Here is a 27,738-nt window from a genome sequence, read left to right as displayed (position 1 = left end):
CCATCCAGGATTCCCTGGGTCCAGTTTAGGCCTGAGCTTGTCCCTCTTCGCAGGGAGCAGTACAAGCAGGCCAGCTCAAGATTCCCCCTGGCTACCACCCGCTAGACGTGGAAAAGGAGTGGGGCAAGCTGCACGTGGCCATCCTGGAGCGGGAGAAGCAACTCCGGAGCGAGTTTGAGAGGTGGGCCGTGTGGAGGGTGGCAAGCAATGTGGGAGACAGACAGCAGGCGGGTGGGGCCCTGCGGTGGCAGGGGAACCACCCCAGGGTGAGTCATTGCCTGAGGAGGAAACCCCCCCACACCCAACCAAGCTTCAGTGTTTGGGGCCAGCAGGACAGTACTCCCGAGGCAGGCAGAGAGGCGGAACAGAGGGGAGCTCCTCTCTACCCCTGGAGTGTGGCGGGCCCCTAGTGACTCCCTCTGGGGCTCTGCCGTGATCTGGTCCTCAGGCTGGAGTGTCTTCAGCGCATTGTGAGCAAGCTACAGATGGAGGCTGGGCTATGTGAGGAGCAGCTGAACCAGGCGGATTCCCTACTGCAGTCGGTGAGGGAGACCAGAGAGGCGGGGCTGGCGGGGAGGGGGGGGAGGCGGGGTGGGCACCTCTCCAGGCCTCAGGGAGGTAGGAGGAGCTCTGAGCTGCTTACTCTGCAGCCAGGGCTGTGGCCTGCTGGGCCTCAGGCCCAGGGTGTGGCACTAGGGCGGGAAAACCGGGCTCTTCTGGTCTGCTGCCAACCCTGACCTCCTTTTCTGAGCAGAACTGGCCTCTGGGCGCCAGGCAGGACTGTCTGCCTCTCTGATTCATTGCAGCATGACTCTCCTCATCCCCTCCCTCCTTGGGGAATGGGGAGTAGGGAGACCCCAACCTCGTGGCTGAAGAAATGCCGTGGGGTCTATAAGGCACAGGGCTGTGTGGGCCTGGGTGGGAGAAGTTATGCGTAGATGACGGAGCATGAGGCACGGGGTCTCCTGTGAACAAGCAGTGAAGGTCTCTGGCCTTGGACCTAGTGGAATCTTTTGGACAGGATCCTGAGTTCCCAGAGAGCTGATACAGAGTAGTCTAGAAGAGTGCAAGGAAGATGTGTGGGATCAGTGGGAGGGAAAGGAGTGAATGGGAATCCCAAGGCTGTGGGCCAGACAGGACCTTGATTCTTAGTCTGGGAAATGGGTGAAGGGGCAGCCTTGGTTGAGAACCCTCGGCAGCGAGTAGGAGAGTTAGCCAGGCCAAGTCACACAGGACCGTCTTGCAGGATATTCGGCTGCTGGCCTCAGGCAAGGCGGCACAGCGGGCTGGGGAAGTGGAGAGAGACCTGGACAAGGCTGATGGTATGATCCGGCTGTTGTTCAATGATGTGCAGACCCTTAAAGATGGGCGGCATCCACAGGGTGAACAGATGTACCGGAGGTAGGTACCTTACCTGGGAACGCTGGGTTAGGAGGCTCGAGACCCACCTGACTCACCTTCTCAACTCCTCTGCCTCCTTAGGGTGTATCGTCTGCATGAGCGCCTGGTAGCCATCCGCACTGAATACAACCTCCGGCTGAAGGCAGGGGTGGGTGCCCCTGTGACCCAGGTGACCCTGCAGAGCACACAGAGGCGCCCAGAGCTAGAGGACTCCACACTGCGTTACCTGCACGACCTGCTGGCATGGGTGGAGGAGAACCAGCGTCGAATAGACGGTGCTGAGTGGGGCGTGGACTTGCCCAGTGTAGAGGCACAGCTGGGCAGCCACCGAGGCATGCATCAGTCTATTGAGGAATTCCGGGCCAAGATCGAGCGGGCTCGGAATGATGAGGTGAGCAGTACCCTCAGGGCAGGCAGTGGCTGTGCTAGGCCCAGGCCACTGCAGACCTCACTACTCACTTCCATCTCCTGCAGAGCCAGCTCTCCCCTGCCACCCGAGGTGCCTACCGAGACTGCCTGGGCCGCCTGGACCTGCAGTATGCAAAGCTGCTGGTGAGTGGGGAACAGCAAGTAGCTGGGAGGGGTAGGCAGCGGCAGTCACTGACTAATTCTTTCCTCCTTAAAGAACTCCTCCAAGGCCCGCCTCCGGTCCCTGGAGAGCTTGCATGGGTTTGTGGCGGCAGCTACCAAGGAGCTGATGTGGCTGAATGAGAAGGAAGAGGAAGAAGTGGGCTTTGATTGGAGTGACCGCAACACCAACATGGCTGCCAAGAAAGAAAGTTACTCGGTAAGGCAGCCTTTCCTCCTTAGTATGTCCACCCTCTCCCTTCCCACTCACACCCACCCGTACCATTCCCAGTGCTGGGAGTTCAGCCTCGGCTCTGTGAAGATGGGCGAGGGGCTTGGATTGCATTTACAGCATTCCTGAACCCGTCCTTGAGACTCTCTTCCTTTTGTCAGGCCCTGATGCGTGAGCTGGAGATGAAGGAAAAGAAAATTAAGGAGATCCAGAACACGGGGGACAGGTTGCTGCGGGAAGACCATCCTGCCCGGCCCACAGTGGAGGTGGGGCATGGCTGCAGGGAACCAAATGGGCATCTGTGGGGGTAGGGCTGTGGGCCCGATGGCCCGGGAGCGGGTCCTGAGGACCGTGCTGTCTGTCTGTCTGTCTGCAGTCCTTCCAGGCTGCCCTGCAGACACAGTGGAGCTGGATGCTGCAGCTGTGTTGCTGCATTGAAGCGCACTTGAAAGAGAACACAGCCTACTTCCAGGTAAGGACCAGAGCCTCGCTTTCTCCTTCCGTCGTAGCGCCCTGAAGAGTCCTCATAGCATCTGACAGATGTGTGGCCCTGGTTAACCATCCTCCCAGGGGTGGGACTGAGGGGAGTTCCACTACTGCTTTCCTCTGGTCTGGCTTCTGCTAAAACAGCTTGTCTAGGGTTTGGGCTCTACCACCCCTAGATGACCCCCCCCCTGCTGTCCTAGTTCTTCTCAGATGTTCGGGAGGCTGAGGAACAGTTGCAGAAACTACAGGAGACGTTACGCAGGAAGTACAGCTGTGACCGCTCCATCACTGTCACAAGGCTTGAGGACCTGCTGCAGGATGCCCAGGTAAGGCAGTTGTGAACAAGGAACAGGGACAGACCAGATGGGACACGGGCTGTCCCTGAGGGTACCTGAGCATGGAATAGAAGAGGGTTAGGGAGACACATGGGGTGCGTGTGTTCGTAACAAACAGAAAACCTGGTGACAGGTACCTTGCTGGTGGGCTGGGATGAGCCCCGCCCAACCCGAGAGCCTGCTGAGTGGAGGGCTCAGCTGGGAGCACCTGCCCTGTGGTGAACAGGCACTGACTTTATGGCCTGGTGATGGGAGCAGGCGGAGCTGCAGGGCGGTGAAGGGGCACTGAAGCCCTAGCTCATACATGCGAGGGCGTGGCTAGGTGAGCCACAGTAGTCTCGGCACTCTTGGTAGGGAGTCATAGGCAGAGGGAGAGGAGGAAGCCAACTGTGTGGTCTGCAAAGATTGGGCCTCAGCTTCAATACCGACCCGAGAGGGTGGGAGGGGGTCAGGTGCTCCAGCACAGACGCTGTCCTTAAACCGCTCCTGGTGAGAGAGGTTCTCCTTCCTCTCCCTTTGGGTTTGATGGAGCAGGGTGACCTTCTACAGCTAGAAGGGTGTTGCAGGGGCTGGGGTGTAAGTAGGCCTAGTCTCTACCTTAGAGGATGTGAGGAGTACCCTAGGGTAGGGATGGGGTTCCTGGTCTTGTTGGGAGGAGCGAGGACAATGGAATGAGTTTGTGGAGGCCTGTCCCCTCTTGCAACTGCACCTGCCTTTAAGTGCCCTTGCTCCTAGCATCAGGAGCCTCTCCAGACAGGGTGCTGGGTGGGGGGGTATCCCTCCACCAGGAGCTAGTTGGCTTGACCCTAAGGCTCCCCTCCCCCAACAGGATGAGAAGGAGCAACTGAATGAGTACAAAGGGCACCTCTCAGGCCTGGCCAAGCGGGCCAAGGCTATTGTGCAGCTGAAGCCACGCAACCCTGCCCACCCTGTGCGGGGTCACGTGCCCCTGCTAGCTGTGTGTGACTACAAGCAGGTGGAGGTAAGGGCTGAGCCCGGCTGGGCCCAAGCCAGAGGGGCTGTGTTGACCAGGACATAGGTCGACCTGCTGCATCATTTACTATTCTGACTCCCAGGTGACTGTGCACAAGGGTGACCAATGCCAGCTGGTGGGCCCTGCCCAGCCGTTCCACTGGAAGGTGCTCGGTGGTTCCAGCAGTGAGGCTGCCGTGCCTTCTGTGTGCTTTCTTGTGCCGCCACCCAACCAGGAGGCCCAGGAAGCTGTTGCTAGGTGGGTAACCTGGGGCTACACAGCTGCAGGGAGTTTGTGGAGAGAGAAGAGGGCTCTAGACAGAATTGCTGAACATGGTCCTTGTCTGCCAGGCTGGAGGCCCAGCATCAGGCCCTGGTTACTCTGTGGCACCAGCTTCACGTGGACATGAAGAGTCTTCTGGCATGGCAGAGCCTCAATCGTGACATACAGCTCATCCGGTCCTGGTCCCTAGTCACGGTAGGACTGCGCTCTGGCCACGGGCCCTGGGAAAGATGGGAGATGGTGTCTTAAAGGCACCATCTGGCCTGGCCCCATTCTCAATGACATGTGCCACCCCCAGTTCCGCACGCTGAAGCCCGAGGAGCAGCGGCAAGCTCTGCGCAACCTGGAGTTGCACTACCAGGCCTTCCTTCGAGACAGCCAGGACGCTGGTGGCTTTGGGCCCGAGGACCGGCTGGTGGCAGAGCGCGAATATGGATCTTGTAGTCGCCACTACCAGCAGCTGCTACAAAGCCTGGAGCAGGGTATGGGGTGGGCCAGGGAGGGTGGCGGGAAGGCAGGCTGTGTGTAGGCCGTTTCCGATTAACCTGGCTATTTCCCCCAGGTGAGCAGGAGGAGTCTCGCTGTCAGCGATGCATCTCGGAGCTCAAGGACATTCGGCTGCAACTGGAGGCCTGTGAGACTCGGACTGTGCACCGTCTGCGGCTGCCACTGGATAAAGACCCCGCACGGGAGTGTGCCCAGCGCATCGCTGAGCAACAGGCAAGCGCAGCCCCCATTCACTCCTCACCCCCCACCCATCCTGACCTGTCAGGACCTGCAGTCACTGTTCCCCTACCTGGTCTCTCTACAGAAAGCACAGGCTGAGGTGGAGGGGCTGGGCAAGGGAGTTGCCCGGCTGTCTGCTGAGGCTGAGAAAGTTCTGGCCTTGCCAGAGCCGTCACCTGCTGCACCAACTCTGCGCTCGGAGTTGGAATTGACCCTGGGCAAGCTGGAACAGGTCAGAAGCCTGTCTGCCATCTACTTGGAGAAGTGAGTATCCTCTGCAAGTTTCAAAGTCCAGTGGGGGTCCTCTGGTGAGGGCAGTTATTCCAGCCATGTTCTGAGCAGAAGGATGAGGCCGGGGTGTAAAGTAGCATTGGAGGGCTCTGAACAGGCCGGCTAGTGGACAGTGGGCTTGGACCTTCCCGGCAGTGCGTGGTGGTAGGAATGCTCTGAGCCTGATGCATTTTGAAGATCATATCCATAGGTCTTCCCGTTCGTGGCATGTGAAGTAAAGGGACATTGCTGCTGCTCTCCGAAAGCCAACATAGGAAGTCGTAGGCTTGGCGTCAACCAGGAGCCAGCATGGGGCGTGCGAGGGGTGGTCAGGGCAGCGTTCTTCCAGGTTGAGTGGAAGGGAGCATGGATGAGGGAGGGAGGGAGGGATGCTGAGGTGTGGCTGGACCACTGGCTTCAGGAGGAAGGACCAGTGAGAGACAGACAGGCTTCTTGGTGGAGAGAAATGGAGACCTAAGGGGAGCAATGAATGCTGGAGTGTGCTTGAGATGTTCGAGGGACAAGGCAGCAAGACACTCCCCAGGCCAGGCCTCCTGACCTCCAGCTCTTAGGATCCTTCCTTGCCTGAGCTCTTGGAGGCGTGAGAGCCTTTCTGTAGCACAGCCCCTTCTGCCTGCCTTCCTGTACCAGCCGCAGTGGCTGCGCATCCCGTTCTGTTGATTTCAGCAGAGTTTGATTTAGTTTGATTCATAGGGCCTGACTTTTAGAAGCCTTGTGGCCCCAGCATTGGTTTTCAGCAGTTATTGCTTTCTGTACTACATAGTGCGCCTGGTCTTTATCAGCACATGCTAATACAGTGCTTGAGAGGAACGTGTCCATCGGGCACAGGGCCCCCTTCCTACTTCCTGTTTGCTCAGCCGGTCTTGAGCTAGGAGGTTGAGAACTGAGCTACACTGCAGGTGGAACCACCTGCTCTAGGACGTTAGAGTCTGTAGCTCCTGCCTGAGCATCCTCCCTCCGGGCCTTCCAGCTTAAGTGGCCCTTGCTCTGGCCAGGAGAGTCTGGCCATGCAGGAGGCACCTAGTGTTCCAGTTCCTTCACTGAGGGTGTGCTGTTTGAGCCACATACTATGAGTCTTTCTATCTCCTACCTAGACTCAAGACCATCAGCTTGGTAATTCGCAGTACCCAGGGGGCTGAGGAGGTGCTTAAAACACACGAGGAGCACCTGAAGGAGGCCCAGGCCGTGCCTGCCACACTCCAAGAGCTCGAAGTCACCAAGGCTTCACTAAAGGTACCTTTTGGGGGAACTGTGCTTCACTGGGGACACGGTCAGTAAGAGTCTGTGTTAAAATGGTACCTATCCTGCCTTGCCCAACAGAAGCTGCGGGCCCAGGCGGAGGCACAGCAGCCTGTATTCAACACCCTACGAGATGAGCTGAGGGGGGCACAGGAAGTTGGTGAACGGCTACAGCAGCGGCATGGTGAGCGGGACGTGGAAGTAGAGCGCTGGCGAGAACGTGTCACTCAGTTGCTGGAGCGCTGGCAGGCTGTGCTAGCCCAGACTGATGTGCGGCAGCGGGAGCTTGAACAGCTGGGCCGCCAACTTCGCTACTACCGTGAAAGTGCGGATCCGCTGAGCTCCTGGCTGCAGGATGCCAAGAGCCGGCAAGAACAGATCCAGGCTGTGCCAATAGCCAACAGTCAGGCTGCACGAGAACAGCTGCGCCAGGAGAAGGTAGGCCCGGGAAAGGCTTGCTATGGGGCAGGGTGCGGCCTGTAGCTCCGTGCTAACCCCGTCCTCCCCCAGGCCCTGCTGGAGGAGATTGAGCGCCATGGTGAGAAGGTTGAGGAGTGCCAGAAGTTTGCTAAGCAGTACATCAATGCAATCAAGGTGAGGCCTCTCAGCTGGCAGCTCTAAACCTCAGGCGGGAGCAGGCATTGGACTCCTGCGTGGCCGTCCCAAGCTTGGACTGTGCCAAAGAAAGCCTGTGAGGCAGCCTGGGGGTCAGGCCCAGGCAACCAGAGTCTAGAGCAGGCAGCTGACTACAGTGTGTATCTATAGGACTATGAGCTCCAGCTGATCACCTACAAGGCTCAGCTTGAACCTGTGGCCTCCCCCGCCAAGAAGCCCAAGGTTCAGTCTGGATCGGAGAGCGTCATCCAGGAGGTAGGATGGAGGTGGGGCCAAACCTGAGCCAGCAAAGGGCTAGACCTCATGGGGGCGCGTGTGCACTGGTTGACTTAATCCTTTCCCTCAGTACGTGGATCTGCGTACACGCTACAGTGAGCTGACCACACTCACGAGTCAGTACATCAAGTTCATCAGTGAGACACTGCGCCGCATGGAAGAGGAAGAGGTACGCCTGGGCCACGTGGACGGGGGCGGGGAGGAGGGGCGGGGGCGGAGGTCGGGCTTGGGGCAAGTCCTCTTTCCTGATTTCAAACGCAGCCTATAGAAACCTGTCTAAGACCACTTGATACAGTTCATTTCACGCCCCATGCCTGGCGCTGTCCAGTACCCCACCCCAGCACGGCTGCCCAGGTTGCCCGCCCTTGTGGCCCCACCTTGACCTGGCCTGGCTCTGCTCTCCGCCTGGTGGCTAGTGCGCCCTTTCTCATTGGCGAGTGTTCCTTCCTGTGTGCATCCTTCTGACCCTTACATGTGCTTTTCCTGGGGACTCTGTGTCGGTGTCACTGGGCCGCTTGCCCTAGGAAGAGTTGGTGTGTGAGGTTTAGTGTTTGGAGAGGGGCATCTCAGAGTAACTTGGCCGGGCGCGGTGCCATCTGTGTGCCTCCCAGGTGGCCTCGCTGGCCTGCGTACAGCTCCACCTGTTCCTTGCACCTGTCTGCCAGCTTGAGAGGCCTCTGAGCTGGTTCTGGTCTGCACGGCTGCTCCTACTTTGTCTGCCTCACCATGCCTCCATCCCACTGGGCTTTGGGAATGGCCCTCCCCATGAGGGGAGAGCGTCCTTGTGGGCACGAGGCCTGCTAGGGTGGTGGAATTTAGGCAGGACTGTGGTGGGTACGGCTTGCCGGCCCTGCGAGCCTCCTGCTTTTGCTTTCTCTCTCTCCCTGTCCATCTGTCTCCGTCGCCTGTCTGCGGGAAGAGGGGAGGACGCCTGGGCCTCCTTCCCCAGGCTGGTGAGCATGGTGGGGCTGCTGTGCTCGCTGCTCGAGTATCCTGGGCGGGATGCACGCTGTCTCTTTGGCCGGGTTGGAATCTCTGTTCTCCCTGATCCCCCAAACCGCATTGTCCAAGTGAACTGTGGTGGTACCTTCCGTGTCATGTGAGCACCTGGCACCCTCCCCACGCTCACATTGTCTCTGGTTCTCTTCCCCTCTCTGCTGCCGCCACAGCGGCTGGCTGAGCAACAGCGGGCAGAGGAGCGGGAGCGCCTGGCCGAGGTGGAGGCCGCGCTGGAGAAGCAGCGGCAGCTGGCTGAGGCCCATGCCCAGGCCAAGGCACAGGCCGAGCTGGAGGCACGAGAACTGCAGCGGCGCATGCAGGAGGAGGTGACGCGGCGCGAGGAGGCGGCGGTGGACGCACAGCAACAGAAGCGCAGCATCCAAGAGGAGCTGCAGCATCTGCGGCAAAGCTCAGAGGCAGAGATCCAGGCCAAGGCCCAGCAGGTGGAGGCTGCAGAGCGCAGCCGCATGCGCATTGAGGAAGAGATCCGCGTAGTCCGTCTGCAGCTAGAGACAACTGAGCGTCAGCGTGGAGGGGCGGAGGATGAGCTGCAGGCTCTGCGTGCACGGGCTGAGGAGGCAGAAGCACAGAAGCGGCAGGCTCAGGAGGAAGCCGAGCGCTTGCGGAGGCAGGTGCAGGATGAGAGCCAACGCAAACGGCAGGCGGAGGCCGAGCTGGCCCTGCGTGTGAAGGCAGAAGCGGAGGCAGCGCGAGAGAAGCAGCGGGCCCTGCAGGCTCTGGATGAACTGAAACTGCAGGCCGAGGAGGCCGAACGGCGGCTGCGCCAAGCCGAGGCAGAGAGGGCTCGCCAAGTGCAGGTAGCCCTGGAGACAGCGCAGCGTAGTGCAGAAGTGGAGCTGCAGAGCAAGCGTGCGTCCTTTGCAGAGAAGACCGCACAGTTGGAGCGCACGCTGCAGGAAGAGCACGTGACAGTGACACAGCTGCGGGAGGAGGCGGAACGGCGGGCACAGCAGCAGGCTGAAGCCGAGCGAGCCCGTGAGGAAGCCGAGCGGGAGCTGGAGCGCTGGCAGCTGAAGGCCAATGAGGCGCTGCGGCTGCGGCTGCAGGCAGAGGAGGTGGCACAGCAGAAGAGCCTGGCCCAGGCCGATGCGGAGAAGCAGAAGGAAGAGGCAGAACGGGAAGCCCGGCGGCGGGGCAAGGCAGAGGAGCAGGCCGTGCGGCAGCGAGAGCTGGCTGAGCAGGAGCTGGAGAAGCAGCGGCAGCTGGCAGAGGGCACCGCCCAGCAGCGCCTGGCTGCCGAGCAGGAGCTGATTCGCCTGCGGGCAGAGACGGAGCAAGGTGAGCAGCAGCGGCAGCTGCTGGAGGAAGAGCTGGCCCGGCTACAGCACGAAGCGACAGCAGCCACACAGAAGCGCCAGGAGCTGGAGGCTGAGCTGGCGAAGGTTCGGGCAGAGATGGAGGTACTGCTGGCCAGCAAGGCACGAGCCGAAGAGGAGTCTCGCTCCACCAGTGAAAAGTCCAAGCAGAGGCTGGAAGCTGAGGCAGGGCGGTTTCGAGAGCTGGCTGAGGAGGCTGCCCGCCTGCGTGCTCTGGCCGAGGAGGCCAAGCGGCAGCGGCAGTTGGCCGAGGAGGACGCGGCACGCCAGCGGGCCGAGGCGGAGCGAGTGCTTACGGAGAAGCTGGCTGCCATCAGTGAGGCCACAAGGCTCAAGACGGAGGCAGAGATTGCACTCAAAGAGAAGGAGGCCGAGAACGAGCGCCTGAGGCGCCTGGCTGAAGATGAGGCCTTCCAGCGGCGCCGGCTGGAGGAGCAGGCAGCACAGCACAAGGCAGACATAGAGGAGCGCCTGGCCCAGCTGCGCAAGGCATCCGAGAGCGAGCTGGAGCGACAGAAGGGGTTGGTGGAGGATACCCTGCGGCAGCGGCGGCAGGTGGAGGAGGAGATCATGGCTCTGAAGGCGAGCTTCGAGAAGGCCGCGGCTGGCAAGGCAGAACTGGAGCTGGAGCTTGGCCGCATCCGCAGCAATGCCGAGGACACCATGCGCAGCAAGGAGCTGGCCGAGCAGGAGGCAGCGCGGCAGCGGCAGTTGGCAGCTGAGGAGGAGCAGAGGCGCCGGGAAGCCGAGGAGCGGGTGCAGAGGAGCCTGGCAGCGGAGGAGGAAGCCGCACGGCAGCGCAAGGTCGCACTGGAGGAAGTCGAGCGGCTCAAGGCCAAGGTTGAGGAAGCGCGGCGCCTGCGAGAGCGAGCTGAGCAGGAGTCTGCGAGGCAGCTGCAGCTGGCCCAGGAGGCTGCCCAGAAACGGCTGCAGGCGGAGGAGAAGGCGCACGCCTTTGTGGTGCAGCAGCGAGAAGAGGAGCTGCAGCAGACTCTTCAGCAAGAGCAGAACATGCTGGAGCGGCTGCGGAGCGAGGCAGAGGCAGCGCGGCGAGCTGCTGAGGAGGCGGAGGAGGCCCGGGAGCAGGCAGAACGTGAGGCAGCGCAGTCTAGGAAGCAAGTGGAAGAGGCCGAGCGGCTGAAGCAGTCGGCAGAGGAGCAGGCTCAGGCCCAGGCCCAGGCGCAGGCGGCTGCAGAGAAACTGCGCAAGGAAGCGGAGCAGGAGGCGGCGCGTCGGGCCCAGGCGGAGCAGGCTGCGTTGAAACAGAAGCAGGCAGCCGACGCGGAGATGGAGAAGCACAAGAAGTTTGCAGAGCAGACGCTACGGCAGAAGGCTCAGGTAGAGCAGGAGCTGACCACGCTGAGGCTGCAGCTCGAGGAGACCGACCACCAGAAGAGCATCCTGGATGAGGAGCTGCAGCGGCTAAAGGCTGAGGTAACAGAGGCAGCCCGGCAGCGTAGCCAGGTAGAGGAGGAGCTCTTCTCTGTCCGCGTGCAGATGGAGGAGCTGGGCAAACTCAAGGCTCGCATTGAAGCTGAAAACCGGGCACTCATCCTTCGTGACAAGGACAACACACAGCGCTTCCTGGAGGAGGAGGCCGAGAAGATGAAACAGGTGGCAGAGGAAGCTGCACGGTTGAGCGTAGCTGCCCAGGAGGCAGCAAGGCTGCGGCAGCTAGCCGAGGAGGACCTGGCCCAGCAGCGGGCCCTGGCGGAGAAGATGCTGAAGGAGAAGATGCAGGCGGTGCAGGAAGCCACAAGGCTCAAGGCTGAGGCTGAGCTGCTGCAGCAGCAGAAGGAGCTGGCACAGGAGCAGGCCCGGCGGCTGCAGGAGGACAAGGAGCAAATGGCTCAGCAGTTGGTAGAGGAGACACAGGGTTTCCAGCGGACCCTGGAGGCTGAGCGGCAGCGGCAGCTAGAAATGAGCGCAGAGGCTGAACGCCTCAAGTTGCGCATGGCTGAGATGAGCCGGGCTCAGGCCCGTGCAGAGGAGGATGCCCAGCGCTTCCGGAAGCAGGCTGAAGAGATCGGCGAAAAGCTGCACCGCACTGAACTCGCTACACAGGAGAAGGTGACATTGGTGCAGACTCTCGAGATCCAGCGACAGCAGAGTGACCAAGATGCCGAGCGTCTGAGGGAGGCCATTGCTGAGCTGGAGCGTGAGAAGGAGAAGCTCAAGCAGGAGGCGAAGTTACTGCAGCTCAAGTCTGAGGAGGTACCACCCTCCCTCCTCACAGGCGGAAGGGTGGCCTGGGTGGCAGGGAGGGTCTAGTCTACCCGTGGGTAGTGGTGAATCCTCCTGGGTCTCCGTCCTCCCTGAGAGCTTGACCCCCTTTTGCATCCCCAACAGATGCAGACTGTGCAGCAGGAGCAGATACTGCAGGAGACACAGGCCCTGCAGAAGAGCTTTCTCTCTGAGAAGGACAGCTTGCTGCAACGCGAACGCTTCATCGAGCAGGAGAAGGCCAAGCTGGAGCAGCTTTTCCAGGACGAGGTGGCAAAAGCAAAACAGCTGCAGGAGGAGCAGCAGCGGCAGCAGCAGCAGATGGAGCAGGAAAAGCAGGAGCTGGTGGCCAGCATGGAGGAGGCCCGGAGGCGGCAGCGTGAGGCAGAGGAGGGTGTGAGGCGCAAGCAAGAGGAACTGCAGCGTCTGGAGCAGCAGCGGCAGCAGCAGGAGAAACTACTGGCAGAGGAGAACCAGAGGCTGCGGGAGCGGCTGCAGCGCCTGGAGGAAGAGCACCGAGCTGCGTTGGCGCACTCTGAGGAGATCGCCACCTCCCAGGCTGCTGCCACAAAAGCACTGCCCAATGGCCGCGACGCACTTGATGGCCCCTCCATGGAGGCCGAGCCCGAGTACACCTTTGAGGGATTACGTCAGAAGGTGCCAGCTCAGCAGCTACAGGAAGCAGGCATTCTGAGCATGGAGGAACTGCAGCGTTTGACACAGGGTCACACCACGGTGGCTGAGCTCACGCAGCGGGAAGATGTGCACCGATACCTGAAGGGCGGCAGCAGCATCGCAGGATTGCTCCTGAAGCCCACCAATGAGAAACTGAGTGTCTACACAGCCCTACAGCGGCAGCTGCTCAGCCCTGGAACAGCCCTTATCTTGCTTGAGGCCCAGGCAGCCTCGGGCTTCCTGCTGGACCCTGTGCGGAACCGGCGGCTGACGGTCAATGAGGCTGTGAAGGAGGGTGTGGTGGGTCCCGAGCTGCACCACAAGCTGCTGTCAGCTGAGCGTGCCGTCACTGGCTACAAGGACCCTTACACAGGAGAACAGATCTCTCTCTTCCAGGCCATGAAGAAGGACCTCATTGTCAGGGACCATGGCATCCGCCTGCTGGAAGCCCAGATCGCCACAGGTGGCATCATTGACCCTGTACACAGCCACCGTGTTCCCGTGGACGTGGCCTACCAGCGTGGCTACTTCGATGAGGAGATGAACCGTGTGCTGGCTGACCCAAGCGATGACACCAAGGGCTTCTTTGACCCCAACACTCACGAGAACCTCACGTACCTGCAGCTGCTGGAGCGCTGTGTGGAGGACCCCGAGACAGGCCTGCGCCTCCTGCCACTCACAGACAAGGCTGCCAAGGGTGGTGAGCTGGTGTACACTGACACGGAGGCCCGTGACGTCTTCGAAAAGGCCACAGTGTCTGCACCATTCGGCAAGTTCCAGGGCAAGACCGTGACCATCTGGGAGATCATCAACTCAGAGTACTTCACAGCGGAGCAGCGACGGGACCTGCTCCGGCAGTTCCGCACGGGCCGCATCACGGTGGAGAAGATCATCAAGATTGTCATCACGGTGGTAGAGGAACACGAGCGGAAGGGCCAGCTCTGCTTTGAGGGCCTCCGTGCCCTTGTGCCTGCTGCAGAGCTGCTGGACAGTGGAGTCATCAGTCATGAAGTCTACCAGCAGCTGCAGCGGGGTGAGCGCTCTGTGCGGGAAGTGGCCGAGGCAGACGAGGTGAGGCAGGCCCTGCGGGGTACCAGTGTCATTGCCGGTGTGTGGCTGGAAGAAGCAGGGCAGAAGCTGAGCATCTATGAGGCCCTGAGGAGAGATTTGCTGCAGCCAGAGGTGGCTGTGGCCTTGCTGGAGGCCCAGGCTGGCACTGGGCACATCATTGACCCTGCCACGAGTGCCAGGCTGACTGTGGATGAGGCAGTGCGTGCTGGCCTGGTGGGTCCTGAGATGCACGAGAAGCTCTTGTCAGCTGAGAAGGCTGTAACAGGCTATAGGGATCCCTACTCGGGACAGAGCGTCTCGCTCTTCCAGGCTCTGAAGAAGGGTCTCATCCCCCGAGAACAGGGCCTGCGCCTGCTGGATGCCCAGTTATCCACTGGTGGCATTGTAGACCCCAGCAAAAGCCACCGTGTGCCCCTGGATGTTGCCTATGCCCGGGGCTACCTGGACAAAGAGACTAACAGGGCCCTGACGTCACCCAGAGACGATGCCAGAGTCTACCTTGACCCCAGCACCCGGGAGCCAGTCACCTACAGCCAGCTCCAACAGCGGTGCCGGTCTGACCAGCTGACTGGGTTGAGCCTACTGCCCCTCTCAGAGAAGGCCGTCCGGGCCCGGCAGGAAGAGGTCTACTCTGAGCTCCAGGCCCGTGAGACATTGGAGAAGGCCAAGGTGGAGGTTCCTGTGGGCGGCTTTAAGGGCAGGGCGCTGACAGTGTGGGAGCTCATAAGCTCGGAATACTTCACTGAGGAGCAGCGGCAGGAGCTGCTACGGCAGTTCCGCACAGGCAAGGTCACTGTAGAGAAGGTCATCAAGATTCTTATCACCATTGTGGAGGAGGTGGAGACTCAACGGCAGGAGAGACTGTCCTTCAGTGGCCTCCGTGCCCCTGTGCCGGCCAGTGAGCTCCTGGCCTCCAAGATCCTCAGCAGAACTCAGTTTGAGCAGCTCAAGGATGGCAAGACATCAGTCAAAGATCTGTCAGAGGTGGGCTCTGTGCGGACACTGCTGCAAGGCAGCGGCTGCCTGGCTGGCATCTATCTGGAGGACTCGAAGGAGAAAGTAACCATCTATGAGGCCATGCGCCGGGGCCTCCTCAGACCCAGCACAGCCACACTCCTGCTGGAGGCCCAGGCGGCCACTGGTTTTCTAGTGGACCCTGTGCGGAACCAACGTCTGTACGTCCATGAAGCTGTCAAGGCTGGAGTGGTGGGCCCGGAGCTCCATGAGAAGCTGCTGTCGGCTGAGAAGGCGGTCACTGGTTACAAAGATCCCTACTCTGGCAGCACCATCTCGCTGTTCCAGGCCATGAAGAAGGGCTTGGTCCTCAGGGACCATGCCATCCGCCTGCTGGAGGCCCAGATTGCCACAGGTGGCATCATTGACCCTGTGCACAGTCACCGCCTGCCCGTAGATGTTGCCTACCAGCGTGGCTACTTCGATGAGGAGATGAACCGTGTGCTGGCTGACCCAAGTGATGACACCAAGGGCTTCTTCGACCCCAACACCCACGAGAACCTCACGTACCTGCAGCTGCTGGAGCGCTGCGTGGAGGACCCCGAGACAGGCCTGCGCCTCCTGCCACTCAGAGGGGCAGAGAAGACAGAGGTGGTAGAAACCACACAGGTGTATACTGAGGAGGAGACTCGGAGGGCGTTCGAGGAGACGCAGATTGACATCCCAGGTGGTGGCAGCCACGGTGGCTCCTCCATGTCTCTATGGGAGGTGATGCAGTCAGACATGATCCCAGAGGACCAGCGTGCCCGGCTCATGGCCGACTTTCAGGCTGGCAGAGTGACCAAGGAGCGCATGATCATTATCATCATCGAAATCATTGAGAAGACGGAGATCATCCGCCAGCAGAACCTCGCCTCCTATGACTACGTACGCCGCCGCCTCACCGCCGAAGACCTGTATGAGGCCCGGATCATCTCCCTTGAGACCTACAACCTCTTCCGGGAAGGCACCAAGAGCCTCCGTGAGGTTCTGGAGATGGAATCTGCCTGGCGCTACCTTTACGGCACAGGATCGGTGGCCGGTGTCTACCTGCCTGGCTCTAGGCAGACGCTAACCATCTACCAGGCCCTTAAGAAGGGGCTGCTGAGTGCCGAGGTGGCCCGCTTGCTGCTGGAAGCACAGGCAGCCACAGGCTTTCTGCTGGACCCAGTGAAAGGCGAGAGGCTGACTGTGGACGAGGCCGTGCGGAAGGGTCTGGTAGGCCCCGAGCTGCACGATCGGCTCCTCTCTGCCGAGCGAGCTGTAACTGGCTACCGAGACCCCTACACCGAACAGCCCATCTCACTCTTCCAGGCCATGAAGAAGGAGCTGATCCCTGCCGAGGAGGCACTGAGGCTGCTGGATGCTCAGCTAGCCACAGGAGGCATTGTGGACCCCCGCCTGGGTTTCCACCTCCCCCTGGAGGTGGCTTACCAACGAGGCTACCTCAATAAGGACACGCATGACCAGTTGTCAGAGCCCAGTGAGGTGCGCAGCTATGTGGACCCCTCCACGGATGAGCGTCTCAGCTACACACAGCTGCTCAAGCGTTGCCGCCGTGACGACAACAGCGGCCAGATGCTGCTGCCGCTCTCTGATGCCCGCAAGCTGACCTTCCGCGGCCTGCGCAAGCAGATCACCGTGGAGGAGCTGGTACGCTCTCAGGTCATGGATGAGGCCACAGCACTGCAGCTGCAAGAAGGCCTGACCTCCATTGAGGAGGTCACTAAGAACCTGCAGAAGTTCCTTGAGGGTACCAGCTGCATTGCTGGAGTCTTTGTTGATGCTACCAAGGAACGGCTGTCGGTGTACCAGGCCATGAAGAAGGGCATCATCCGTCCCGGGACAGCCTTCGAGCTCCTGGAAGCGCAGGCAGCCACCGGCTACGTCATTGACCCTATCAAGGGGCTCAAGCTGACTGTGGAAGAGGCCGTGCGCATGGGTATCGTGGGCCCCGAGTTCAAGGACAAGCTGCTGTCTGCTGAGCGTGCGGTCACTGGCTACAAGGACCCTTACTCTGGGAAACTCATCTCTCTCTTCCAGGCCATGAAGAAGGGCCTGATCCTGAAGGACCATGGCATCCGCCTGCTAGAGGCTCAGATCGCCACCGGTGGCATCATTGACCCTGAGGAGAGCCACCGCCTGCCTGTGGAAGTGGCCTATAAGCGTGGTCTCTTTGATGAGGAGATGAACGAGATCCTGACTGACCCCTCAGATGACACCAAGGGCTTCTTCGACCCCAACACCGAGGAGAACCTCACATACCTGCAGCTGATGGAGCGCTGTATCACTGACCCCCAGACTGGCCTGTGTCTCCTGCCGCTGAAGGAAAAGAAGCGGGAGCGGAAGACGTCCTCCAAGTCCTCAGTGCGCAAGCGCCGCGTGGTGATTGTGGACCCTGAGACGGGCAAGGAGATGTCAGTGTATGAGGCCTACCGCAAGGGCCTCATAGACCACCAGACATACCTGGAGTTGTCAGAGCAGGAGTGCGAGTGGGAAGAAATCACCATCTCTTCCTCGGACGGCGTCGTCAAATCTATGATCATCGACCGCCGCTCTGGCCGCCAGTATGACATTGATGACGCCATCACCAAGAACCTCATTGACCGCTCAGCACTGGACCAGTACCGCGCTGGCACACTTTCTATCACCGAGTTTGCCGACATGCTCTCAGGCAACGCTGGTGGCTTCCGCTCCCGCTCCTCCTCTGTGGGCTCATCTTCCTCCTACCCCATCAGTTCTGCTGTCCCTAGGACCCAGCTAGCCTCCTGGTCTGATCCTACTGAGGAGACTGGCCCAGTGGCCGGCATCCTAGACACAGAGACTCTGGAGAAGGTGTCCATCACAGAGGCCATGCACCGCAACCTGGTAGACAACATCACTGGCCAGCGGTTGCTGGAGGCACAGGCCTGCACCGGGGGCATCATTGACCCCAGCACTGGTGAGCGCTTCCCGGTCACTGAGGCTGTCAACAAGGGCCTGGTGGACAAGATCATGGTAGACCGTATCAATCTGGCCCAGAAGGCCTTCTGTGGGTTTGAGGACCCACGCACCAAGACCAAGATGTCAGCTGCCCAGGCCCTGAAGAAGGGCTGGCTTTACTACGAGGCAGGCCAGCGTTTCCTCGAGGTGCAGTACCTGACGGGTGGTCTGATTGAGCCTGACACACCTGGCCGTGTGTCTCTTGATGAAGCCTTGCAACGTGGCACTGTGGATGCCCGCACAGCCCAGAAGCTGCGTGATGTCAGTGCCTACTCCAAGTACCTCACGTGCCCCAAGACCAAGCTCAAGATCTCTTACAAGGACGCTCTGGATCGGAGCATGGTGGAGGAGGGCACAGGGCTGAGGCTGCTGGAAGCCGCGGCACAGTCCAGCAAGGGCTACTACAGCCCGTACAGTGTCAGTGGCTCTGGCTCTACTGCTGGTTCACGCACTGGTTCACGCACCGGCTCCAGGGCCGGCTCCCGTCGTGGCAGCTTTGATGCCACTGGCTCTGGCTTCTCCATGACCTTTTCTTCTTCCTCCTACTCTTCCTCAGGCTATGGCCGCCGCTATGCCTCAGGGCCTTCAGCCTCTCTTGGGGGCCCTGAGTCTGCAGTGGCCTGATCCCCCAGCCTGTATCCTGCCTTCCCGCTCTGCATGTCGCCAGGCTCCCCGTGGAGGCGCTGGGGTCTTTTCTTTCTTCTTCTTTTTTTTTTTTTTTTTAACATTTAAAGGTGTCTTCCTCCCAAGCGGTGCCTAAAATCTAACCAAAAAGACCAGACTAACACATTAATATATATATATATATGCGATGTCCAGACAGCCTGTGTCTTGGGAAACAGGGCTGGCCCAGGCCCAGTGACCACTCCACTCTCCTTGGGCCTCCCTAATCCTTTCTACCTGCCACTCACCACAGCTAGGTGCCTTGGAGAATCCAGAGCTGGGCACTCAGCCCACTACTCCTGTCTCTCCTGGGAGGATTGCCATCTGGGAAAGGCCCCCAGACCTCTAAGCCAACCCCACTGGATGTCTACCTGCTGGTCCTAGCTGCTGAGGGGAACTGGGGACGGTCCTGTGAGCAGACAGCTGTTGAGTCTCTTGAGGCCTCTGCCCTGAGCCAGCTGCTTCTCCCCAGTGTATACCTGAATATTCAGTGGGTTTTGCTGGCAAAGGAAAGATCCCAGGCCAACCATCTCTTCCAGCCTGCCCAGAGAAGCCCCTTCCCCATGGGAAGATAAGGCCTGGTCCTGGCCCCAGCCTCCCGCCTGGCTCCTGCAGCTGCCATTGGAGCTGTGCTTTGTAGCTCACTACCCCATACTTATTCCCTTGAGACCTGAGCCTCTGCTTCAGCCTTCCAGCCTCAACTCCCCTTGTAAGTGCCTTCTGTGTCCTTGTACCCAGGCCCTAAAGACCCAGACCCAGGGCAAGAGATGGACATTCTGGCTGGGCGGGGCTGGAGGGTTCTGCAGATCTGAGAATTCTTCTCCAGAGGCCCAGGGGCTCTTCAAGCCTGTGGAACCCCTCTGGGTGCTGCTGCCCACCCCACTCCCAGGGAGCCCTGGCCAGCCCAGCTGTGCTAACATAAGTACTTGGCCAGTGACACTCTCCCTTCCCTGGCCTTGGTGGCTCCTACCCCTGCCTCCACCCTCTGAGTGAGCTTTGCATGTTCCACTAACCTTGAGCTGGTGACAGGTGGAGATGCCAGGCAGAACACTAACCTGACCATGGGCGGGGGCCCTGCGGTGTCCGCCCCTCAATAAAAGCAATTCCAACCTTCATCCTGCCTTGTGCTTTGGTCTTAGACCATCCGTGTATCGGTGGGAGGGTAGAGGCTGTGGTTCCCGGCTCCAGGCTCTGGCTCGCCAGATGTGTACTGGCCAGGGTAGATGCATGAGGCCTTGTGAAAACATTAGGCCAAGGCTGGGCCTTGCAACCAGGAAAGCCCAAGTGGTGACTAGGGAGCTACCAGGCAGAGATGCTGAGTGGAGGAGGGAGCAGGCTACACTGAGGTGGGCCTGTTGTGTCCAGCCTCTCATCTGGGTGATGACCTGTCACTTGGCACATCCCTATGGCAGTCACATGGTTGGCACTTGAAGAGCATTCTCTGAAGTGAGTGTGCCCACACACTCCTGCCGTGCCTTTCATCCCTAGGGGGAGGGGGCAGAGAGTTGATTCCTATTGGTCAAGGGCAGCTGTTTTAGGAAGGTGGCTTTCGTGCTGGCTGCTGCCGCCCCCAGTGCAGTTTATCTTAAATCTTGGGCCCACTTTTCAGTGAAGGTCAGTGGGTCCTGGACTTAAGCTGTATGGACTTTTTGATTGGTTACAGAAATTTAAAAGACCAACAAGACAGGACAACCTGCTGCCACCCCCTGGCTCTGAGGACATCAGTGATTTCCTCCTTTGCCTGTGGAGTACAGACCTTGATCAGCCTACACTCGTTGGGCTCTTCTCTCTCTGCATTGGGGTCCACCCCCCCGCCCCCCGTGTGTTGTCATGTTCAAAATTGCCACTGCGTTGCTGTGGATGGATGACAGGACAGGCAGTCTCCACACGCCTCCTGAGGTGGGTCAGTAGGCATTCCTAAGTCCCCTCCTTGGACTGTGTTTCCAAGGTTACAGTAGGCCCCACCTGTTGCAGGCCAGTTCTTCAGAGGTTGAGCTTAGAGTGGCAGTTGAGGTGCCTGTGGCTGGAGAAACTATCTTGGGAGCGGTGAGAGAGGTGTGGGGCAAGAAGCTGACCAGAATGTGGTCTCTACTGGAGTCTGGTTGTTTCTAGACCAGTCAGGCATGGGGCCAGCCAGTAGCCACAAACTAGTGCTAGGGTGGCACATGTAGCTGGCTTCCAGGCACCTCCAGATGTAGCTGCACTTGTTAACTGGAGAAGGGAAGGTCTGTGCCCAGTAAACAGCCAGGGATGGACAGGAGGACACCCCCTTCCCCAGTGGGATTCAAGTGGGCCATCAACAGCCCCTTTCTATTTGAGTGTGGATTGTGTGGTGTGTGCTGGTGAGAGTTTGGTAGCCTGGTATCGGTGTCTTTCTCTCACCCTCACACTTGTAAAGCAAATACTTTTACCCACTGGCCATCTGCCCCTGGTGACAGTTCCCCACAGAGGACTGGAATTGGATCACCCACTGGCTTGGTAAGGGAACTGAGCACCCTTCAGGAGGTTAAGTGCACATGGTCCGCACCGGCTTTGGTGTAGTATCCAGCGTAAGTCTTCATCCTGTGATCTGGAGGTCTCGTTCAATCCCAAGGCTTCACAGGCTGCTCAGCTAAAACCCAGGCATTCTAGTATGATCCCACAATCCAAGATTATCACACATGAAGGCGAGCACTGAGAACAAGTCGGAAAAGCAGAAATAGAACCCGGGGGGTTTAGGATACCAGGATTATTCGGTAAATAATAGGGCCTGGGGAAATGCCTAGGCAGGTTGAGTGCTTCTGAAAGCCTGGTGGCCCGAATTTGACCTCCACACCCATAAAGCTCTGAATGCCCCAGTGTGCATCTGTAATCGGAGTACTACAGTGAGACAGAGGTGGAGACGTGAGTCAGCCGGAACCTGGTAGGCTAGCCAGTTGCTCATACACATCACAGCTACAGACACAAGAGAGATCCTGCTGCGAAACAAGGGGGAGAGAATGAACTGACACTCTAGACGGTGTCTCTGACGTCACTTCATACACAGTAACACTACACACATACACACACACACACACACACGCACACAGATATATACATATAACACACACACATATGTGTGTATAATCCTACCTAGCCAAGGACTTCCATCTCCTGGCCCCTGGGTCCACTGCTCCAGGAGAATCCAGCTTTCTCTCCAAATGTGTCGTCCTCTTACCTAACACAGGCTGTCCAGGCTACCAACCCCAGTATCCTTCCCCTCCCCTATGTCTACTCTTGCCCCAGGGCATTCATCCCGTGAATCAGGTGACTCCTGGCATGGTAGGATTAGCGTCACATAGACAACAGAGATGTATTATACAGTAACTAATAGAAACACACCAGGCATTTGTAGCACACATCTGTAATCACGGTATCTGGGAAGTAAAGGCAGCAAGACGAGGAGCTCAAGACCAAACTTCTTACACAGTGAGTCTGAGGTCAGCTTGAGTTTAGAATTCTTGTTTTAGTGACTGAAGAATACACTACCAGAAAACACATAGGAGATCTATTTTTAAAAACCAACCAAAAACGAAGTACTCGGGGGTCAGAGGGTAAGAGCACTTCCTAGAAAAAGCAAGAGGCAGGGGTTGGGGATTTAGCTCAGTGGTAGAGCTCTTGCCTAGCAAGCGCAAGGCCCTGGGTTCAGTCCCCAGCTCCGAAAAAAAAAAAAAAGAAAAAAAGAAAAAGCAAGAGGCTCTGAGTTCAAACCCCTAATGCCCATATAAAAAGTTGGGCGTGGCTGGGTGTGCCAGCCTAGCACTGAGAGGTGGATGCTGGGAACTCCCATGACCGGGCACATTAGTGGGTACATGCCACCCACACATAGGCATATAGAAGAAGTAAACTAGCTTTTTTGCATTTAAAACAATGCTTCAGGAAGGTAGACCAAGCCAAAAACAATATAACCACAGACGGAAATAGACAAAACACACCTAAGTAGGTTTCCACACCCTTCTCCTGGTGAACAGAGAAGTGTATCTCTTTAATCCCAGCACTTGGCAGTCAGAGGCAGTGGCTCTCTAAACTGAAAGCTAGCCTGAGCTGCACAGAGAGTTCCTCATAACTCGATATTATATTTATCTTTTAGATATTCATCTAAAACAAATAAATAATGAAAATAAATCAAAAGGGTTGAAAGTTTTTACTTAAAATTTTAAAATTTTCTCATTCCTTACCTGCCATTTGCATTTGTAGCCCCTCCCCCACACACCCCCCGCCACTCCCCAACCCCCCCCACATCTGCCCCTCTCCCCCAGAGCCATCCCTCCTGTACTTCCCTTTGGAGAAAGAGCAGGCCTCCCAGCACATCTACCAAAGATGGCATACATAACAAGTTACAAAAGACCAGACACAAACCCTTCTGTTAAGGTTGGACAAGGCAATCCAATAGGAGGAAAAGGTTCCTATCTCAGGGTCAAAGACAACCCCCATTCCCATTGTTGGGAGTCCCATAAGAACACCAAGCTACACAACCAGAAAGTATACACAGAGAGCCTAGCTCAGACCCTTACGGGGTCCATGTTTGCTTCAGTCTCTGTAAGCCCCTATGAGCCCTGCTTGGTTAACTCTATGGCCCATGTTCTCATGGTGTCCTCGACCCCTCTGGCTCCTATAATTCTTCTTCCTCTCCTGCAGGCTTCCCCTGGCTCCGCCTAATGTTTGACTGTGGGTCTCTGAATCTGCTCCTATCAGTTGCCAGATGAAACCTCTCTGATGACAGTTGGGCTAGGTTGATCAATGAGTATAGGAGTCATTTCATTGATTTTTTTTTTTTTGCCAGTCATGTTTAATTCTATCTTGGGGTCTCTGGGTTGTCTTGCCTCTGAGTCCTGGCTATCCAGGCAGTGTCAGGCATGGGCTCCTGGGATGTTGAAGTCTTTAATGTTTCCTGTAGATTCTTGTTCCGTGTTTATAGTGGCTGCAGAATGTACTTCCTGAAAGCACGTCTAACCCCAAGTAAGCCATATTGGAGTCTAAGCTATGAAGGAAGTCTCAGCGACCTTAAAACATGCAGGCCACAAAACATATGCTGTCTCGGTGCTGGAGAGATGGCTGGCTCAGTAATTAAACTGCTGTGCAAGCATGAGAACCCAAGTTCAGATCCTCAGAACAAATATAAATACCAGATCGCTGTGATTCTAACCTTGGCGGGTAGAGATCCCCAGGGCAAGTTGGTTAGCAAGACTAGTCATGTTGGTGAGCCCCGGCATTGACCGAGAAGTGCTATTTTGATGTATGCGGTGGAAGAGAAATGGAGATGAGTTCAGATGTCAACTTCATTCATGTGCACCCTATATACACACTTATGCCCATACAGTGCAAATACACACACACACACACACACACACACACACACACACACAGAGAGAGAGAGAGAGAGAGAGAGAGAGAGAGAGAGAGAGAGAGAGAGAGAGAGAGAGAGAATGTCATTGACACATTGGAATTAAATTAGAAATGGTCAGGTGTATAGCACCTTCCTTTAATGGCAGCACACTGGCAGAGGCAGGCAGATCCCTGAGTTCTGAGGCCAGCTTAGTCTACATAGTGAGTTCCAGGTCAGTCAGAACTATCTAGTGAGACCCTATCTCAAAAACATGAGTTGTCAGGCATGGTGTTTCATACCTTTAATCTGGTACTTGAGAAGCAGAGGCAGAGGGAGGTGGCTCCCTGTGAATTCTAAGCCAGTCTGGTCTAAACAGTGAGTTCCAAGGATAGCCAGGGCTATGTAGAGAGACCCTATCTCAAAAAAGCAAAATGAAGCAACCAAGAAGCCAAAGTAAATGATAAAACAGAAAAATATCTGGAAAATCTTTAGAATTTTAGAAACAAAATAATTCATTTCTGCGTAATTCTGGCCCAAAGTAGAAATCAAAAGGGAGACTGAAAAGTATTTCAGACAGGATTAAAATAAAAACGAATCAGGGCTGGTGAGATGGCTCAGCAGTTAAGAGCACCGACTGCTCTTCCAGAGGTCCCGAGTTCAAATCCCAGCAACCACATGGTGGCTCACAACCATCTGTAATGGGAGTCGATGCCCTCTTCCCCTGTGTCTGAAGACTGAAGACAGCTACAGGGTACTCATAAAAGGAATAAATAATTAAAAATAAAAACAAATCAAAGTTAGAGAGATGAGGCTAAGGCAGTGCTTAAACAGTACTGTGTAGCCTATAATCAAATTAATGAAGGAAGAGCTGGGATGAATGACCACAGCCTCACAAACGATGTGAAAGGAGAGAGCCAACCTCTAAGTTACCTTCCGACTGCCACATGCATGGCGGGGCACGTGTGCACACTTGTACTCATGCACACTTGTGTCTTTACATCTTTTTAAAGGTACAGCATCCAAATTCACCTTTCAGTTCCAGGCAGATTTGGCAAAATCCTTGAAATTTTATTGGATTTCTCCTCAAAGGAAGAGGAGCAGATAGAATTTAAATCTTAAAGCTAATTTTAAAATTAACATGGAAATAGATATTAAGAAGAGCCAAAACAGGGGTTGGGGATTTAGCTCAGTGGTAGAGCACTTGCCTAGCAAGTGCAAGGCCCTGGGTTCGGTCCCCAGCTCTGAAAAAAAGAATAAAAAAAAAAAAAAAAAAAAAAGAACAGCCAAAACAACCTTGAGGAAGAACCTAAATTTAGAGGCCTTATGCTGTGAGCTGAAGAGTCGGTAAATCCAGTGTTGTTCTGGTGGTGAACAGGGAGGTGCTGCTCTAACAGGAGGCACCACTTTCGTTTGGCTTTGAATGAGGGTAGGAAGCATTGGCGGGGATCGTGTCAGCAAGCATGCTGTGGTGGCAGCATATATAAGCAGGAAAGAAGAGTTGTGAAATGCACAAAGGACCTCAGGCTGGATCACTGTCACGGTCACTGTCAGACACTAAGACCATGAAGCATATGGAGGAAAACAGAAAATCTCTGCTTTGGGGTTAGGCAAAGATCTCTGAGACTTGGGGTTGGGGATTTAGCTCAGTGGTAGAGCGCTTGCCTAGCAAGCGCAAGGCCCTGAGTTCGGTCCCCAGCTCCAAAAAAAAAAAAAAAAAAGAAAAAAGAAAAAAGAAAAAAAAAAGATCTCTGAGACTTAACACCCAGAGGGTAGCCCACCAGGGAAAATACTGCTAAATCAAACGTCATCAAAATTAGAAAGAAAATGTTCTTTTAAAATGCATGCAAAAGGGGCTGGGGATTTAGCTCAGTGGTTAGAGTGCTTACCTAGGAAGCGCAAGGCCCTGGGTTCGGTCCCCAGCTCCGGAAAAAAAGAACCAAAAAAAAAAAAAAAATGCATGCAAAAAAAAAAAAAAAAAAACAGAGAGGAAAGCCACAGTCTGGGGAAAGTCCTCATAAGTCTCTTACTGGGTACAAGACTTGTAGCTGAAACCTACAGAAATCTGCAAGCAGTGAACACATTTAGATGGGGTTCGATTCTCAGACTCTCCAGTGCTGCAGACAGCTCCGTTGCTCAAGTGCCCACTGAGAGAGCAGGAGGCACAGAGTTGGGGCCCCAGAACCCCTGGAAAAGATAGGCCTGGTAGTGCACTCTTCTAACCCCAGCACGGGGAGGTAGAGACAGATCCCCAGGGTTTGCTGGCCAACCATTCTAGACTAATCAGTAAGTTTCAGGACAGTGAGAGACCCGGTCTAAAGTAAAAAACACATGAAAACAAAAAACCACACCCACACAAACGCATCCCCACCCACAAGCACAGCCACACGTGCACAAGCAACATGATTTCTGCTTGGTTCTGTCCATACTGTGAGCTACAGAAAGTGAAAACGAGTCAGTGGGGCCGGGCAGCCAAGCAGCAGTTATTAAAAGTGGGACATGTACAGGCAAACATTAAAGGACTAAACACATGAGCATAGCTTTACAGTCTTTGTGTGTCATAACACCTTTTTTTTTTTTTTTTTTTTTTGGTTCTTTTTTTCGGAGCTGGGGACCGAACCCAGGGCCTTGCGCTTCCTAGGTAAGCGCTCTACCACTGAGCTAAATCCCCAGCCCCGTGTCATAACACCTTTAAAGACCACAGGGAGGCACAGGAATCCCTGGCTACCATGACTTCTCCAGCTGTTGTACGGCCTAGGGCAGTCACAAAGATGTTTCCTTATGGCCCTGGAAGTGGACAGTAGCCAAAACTACAAAGAAGCCAGCGGGTGTAATTAGCCAGTGAACCACGGGCTCTTTCTCCTTCTTATCTCCAAAGCCTTTGGAGATAACATTTCACTGTAGCTTTGGGACTGAGTTCAACACTCTCAGGAATGTGCCAGGTAGCCTGGATGTATTGATCTGTTCCAAAGGAGGCAGAACAAGAGCTTTAGGGACCCATACCTGGAGAATGGCTCTCTTTGGAGGGCTACGGAGAAGCTGAAAGCCAGGAGATGGGTTAAAGTTTCCAAAGCTCTCTTGGAGGAGGAGTCACCTTCAGGCTTCCTCTGAGCTTTCTTAAGAATCTGTAGTGAAAGGATCAGAATGATTGATTCGAAGCTATGCTGTGAGACCAGGAAGGACCCGTTAGAAGAATTTACATCTCAAGGGCCAAATTGTTAATTCAGCACGCGTCACCCTCATGCTTTGAGGAACCGAAAGAGCTGGCAGCAGCCAGGATGTCCTCAAAAGAATGAGTGCACTTGGGTGCTCTGAGAACACCTGCAGGGTAATGTGCGTCCTGCTGTGTAGCCTTGGGACCTGGCTGGTAACTGGGTTTCGTGCAGATGGTATTTTTACTATGGGCATGGTCTTCTTTATGTATGGGTTTCTGCAGACTTAAAAATAAATTAGGGTGGGCACAGTGGCTCACACTTGTGACCTGGCCACTCAGGATGGTAAGACAGAAAGATCTCTGTTGGTGTGAGGCCAGCCTGGGCTACAGAGTGAGACCTCGTCTCAAAAACTATTTTTAAAACAACAAAACCAACGGTGAGGAGTAGAGTCCACTCAACTTCTGTCCACACTCCAGGATCGTGGGTTTTTTTTTTTGTTTGTTTGTTTGTTGTATTTGTTTTTAGAGTGAAATTTGGATTTCTAAATGAAAGTGAGACTTCCAGAGCTGTGACCTGTCCCCACTGCCCCTCGGGGCATGGCCTTCTGTGGTGCGGTCTTACTCATGGAGGCACACACTGTTGGGTTACTGGTTCTCATTTGAGGCTTCTTGATCATTCATCCAGGAAACAAATCTACCATTGAACCATCTTCACCCACAGAATTTAAAAAATACACTTCTTCCCCAAATGTAAGGAAACATTTAGACATTAAAAATAGCAACAATACCAAAACCAACTATCTTAGTCCAGGTTTCTATTCCTGCACAAACATCATGACAAGAAACAAGTTGGGGAGGAAAGGGTTTATTCAGCTTA

General features: G+C 56.3%; 1 protein-coding gene across 26 annotated transcripts in view; it reads left to right on the top strand.

The window, feature by feature from the left end:
* Positions 1-19,481, top strand: part of Plec (plectin) — a 61,203-nt gene extending 41,722 nt beyond the window's left edge. For all 26 annotated transcript variants that reach the window (XM_087558909.1, XM_087558907.1, XM_087558910.1 and 23 more), the window contains 22 exon segments: positions 54-181; positions 449-542; positions 1,247-1,401; positions 1,483-1,792; positions 1,876-1,953; positions 2,027-2,188; positions 2,362-2,466; positions 2,577-2,672; positions 2,887-3,012; positions 3,851-4,003; positions 4,098-4,252; positions 4,345-4,471; positions 4,575-4,758; positions 4,839-4,996; positions 5,088-5,266; positions 6,388-6,526; positions 6,614-6,970; positions 7,043-7,126; positions 7,298-7,402; positions 7,494-7,592; positions 8,593-11,973; positions 12,109-19,481. In XM_087558909.1, coding sequence (XP_087415035.1) covers positions 54-181; positions 449-542; positions 1,247-1,401; positions 1,483-1,792; positions 1,876-1,953; positions 2,027-2,188; positions 2,362-2,466; positions 2,577-2,672; positions 2,887-3,012; positions 3,851-4,003; positions 4,098-4,252; positions 4,345-4,471; positions 4,575-4,758; positions 4,839-4,996; positions 5,088-5,266; positions 6,388-6,526; positions 6,614-6,970; positions 7,043-7,126; positions 7,298-7,402; positions 7,494-7,592; positions 8,593-11,973; positions 12,109-18,327 — 12,594 coding nt within the window. In that variant the 3' untranslated portion in view covers positions 18,328-19,481.
* The last annotated feature ends 8,257 nt before the right edge of the window (positions 19,482-27,738 follow it).

Source organism: Rattus norvegicus, chromosome 7, assembly GCF_021556685.1.
Source record: "Rattus norvegicus strain SHRSP/BbbUtx chromosome 7, alternate assembly SHRSP_T2T, whole genome shotgun sequence".
Classification (NCBI taxonomy): Eukaryota; Metazoa; Chordata; class Mammalia; order Rodentia; family Muridae; genus Rattus; species Rattus norvegicus.
The sequence above is the reverse complement of the archived record's forward strand: the minus strand, read 5'-3'. Positions and strand labels throughout refer to the sequence as shown.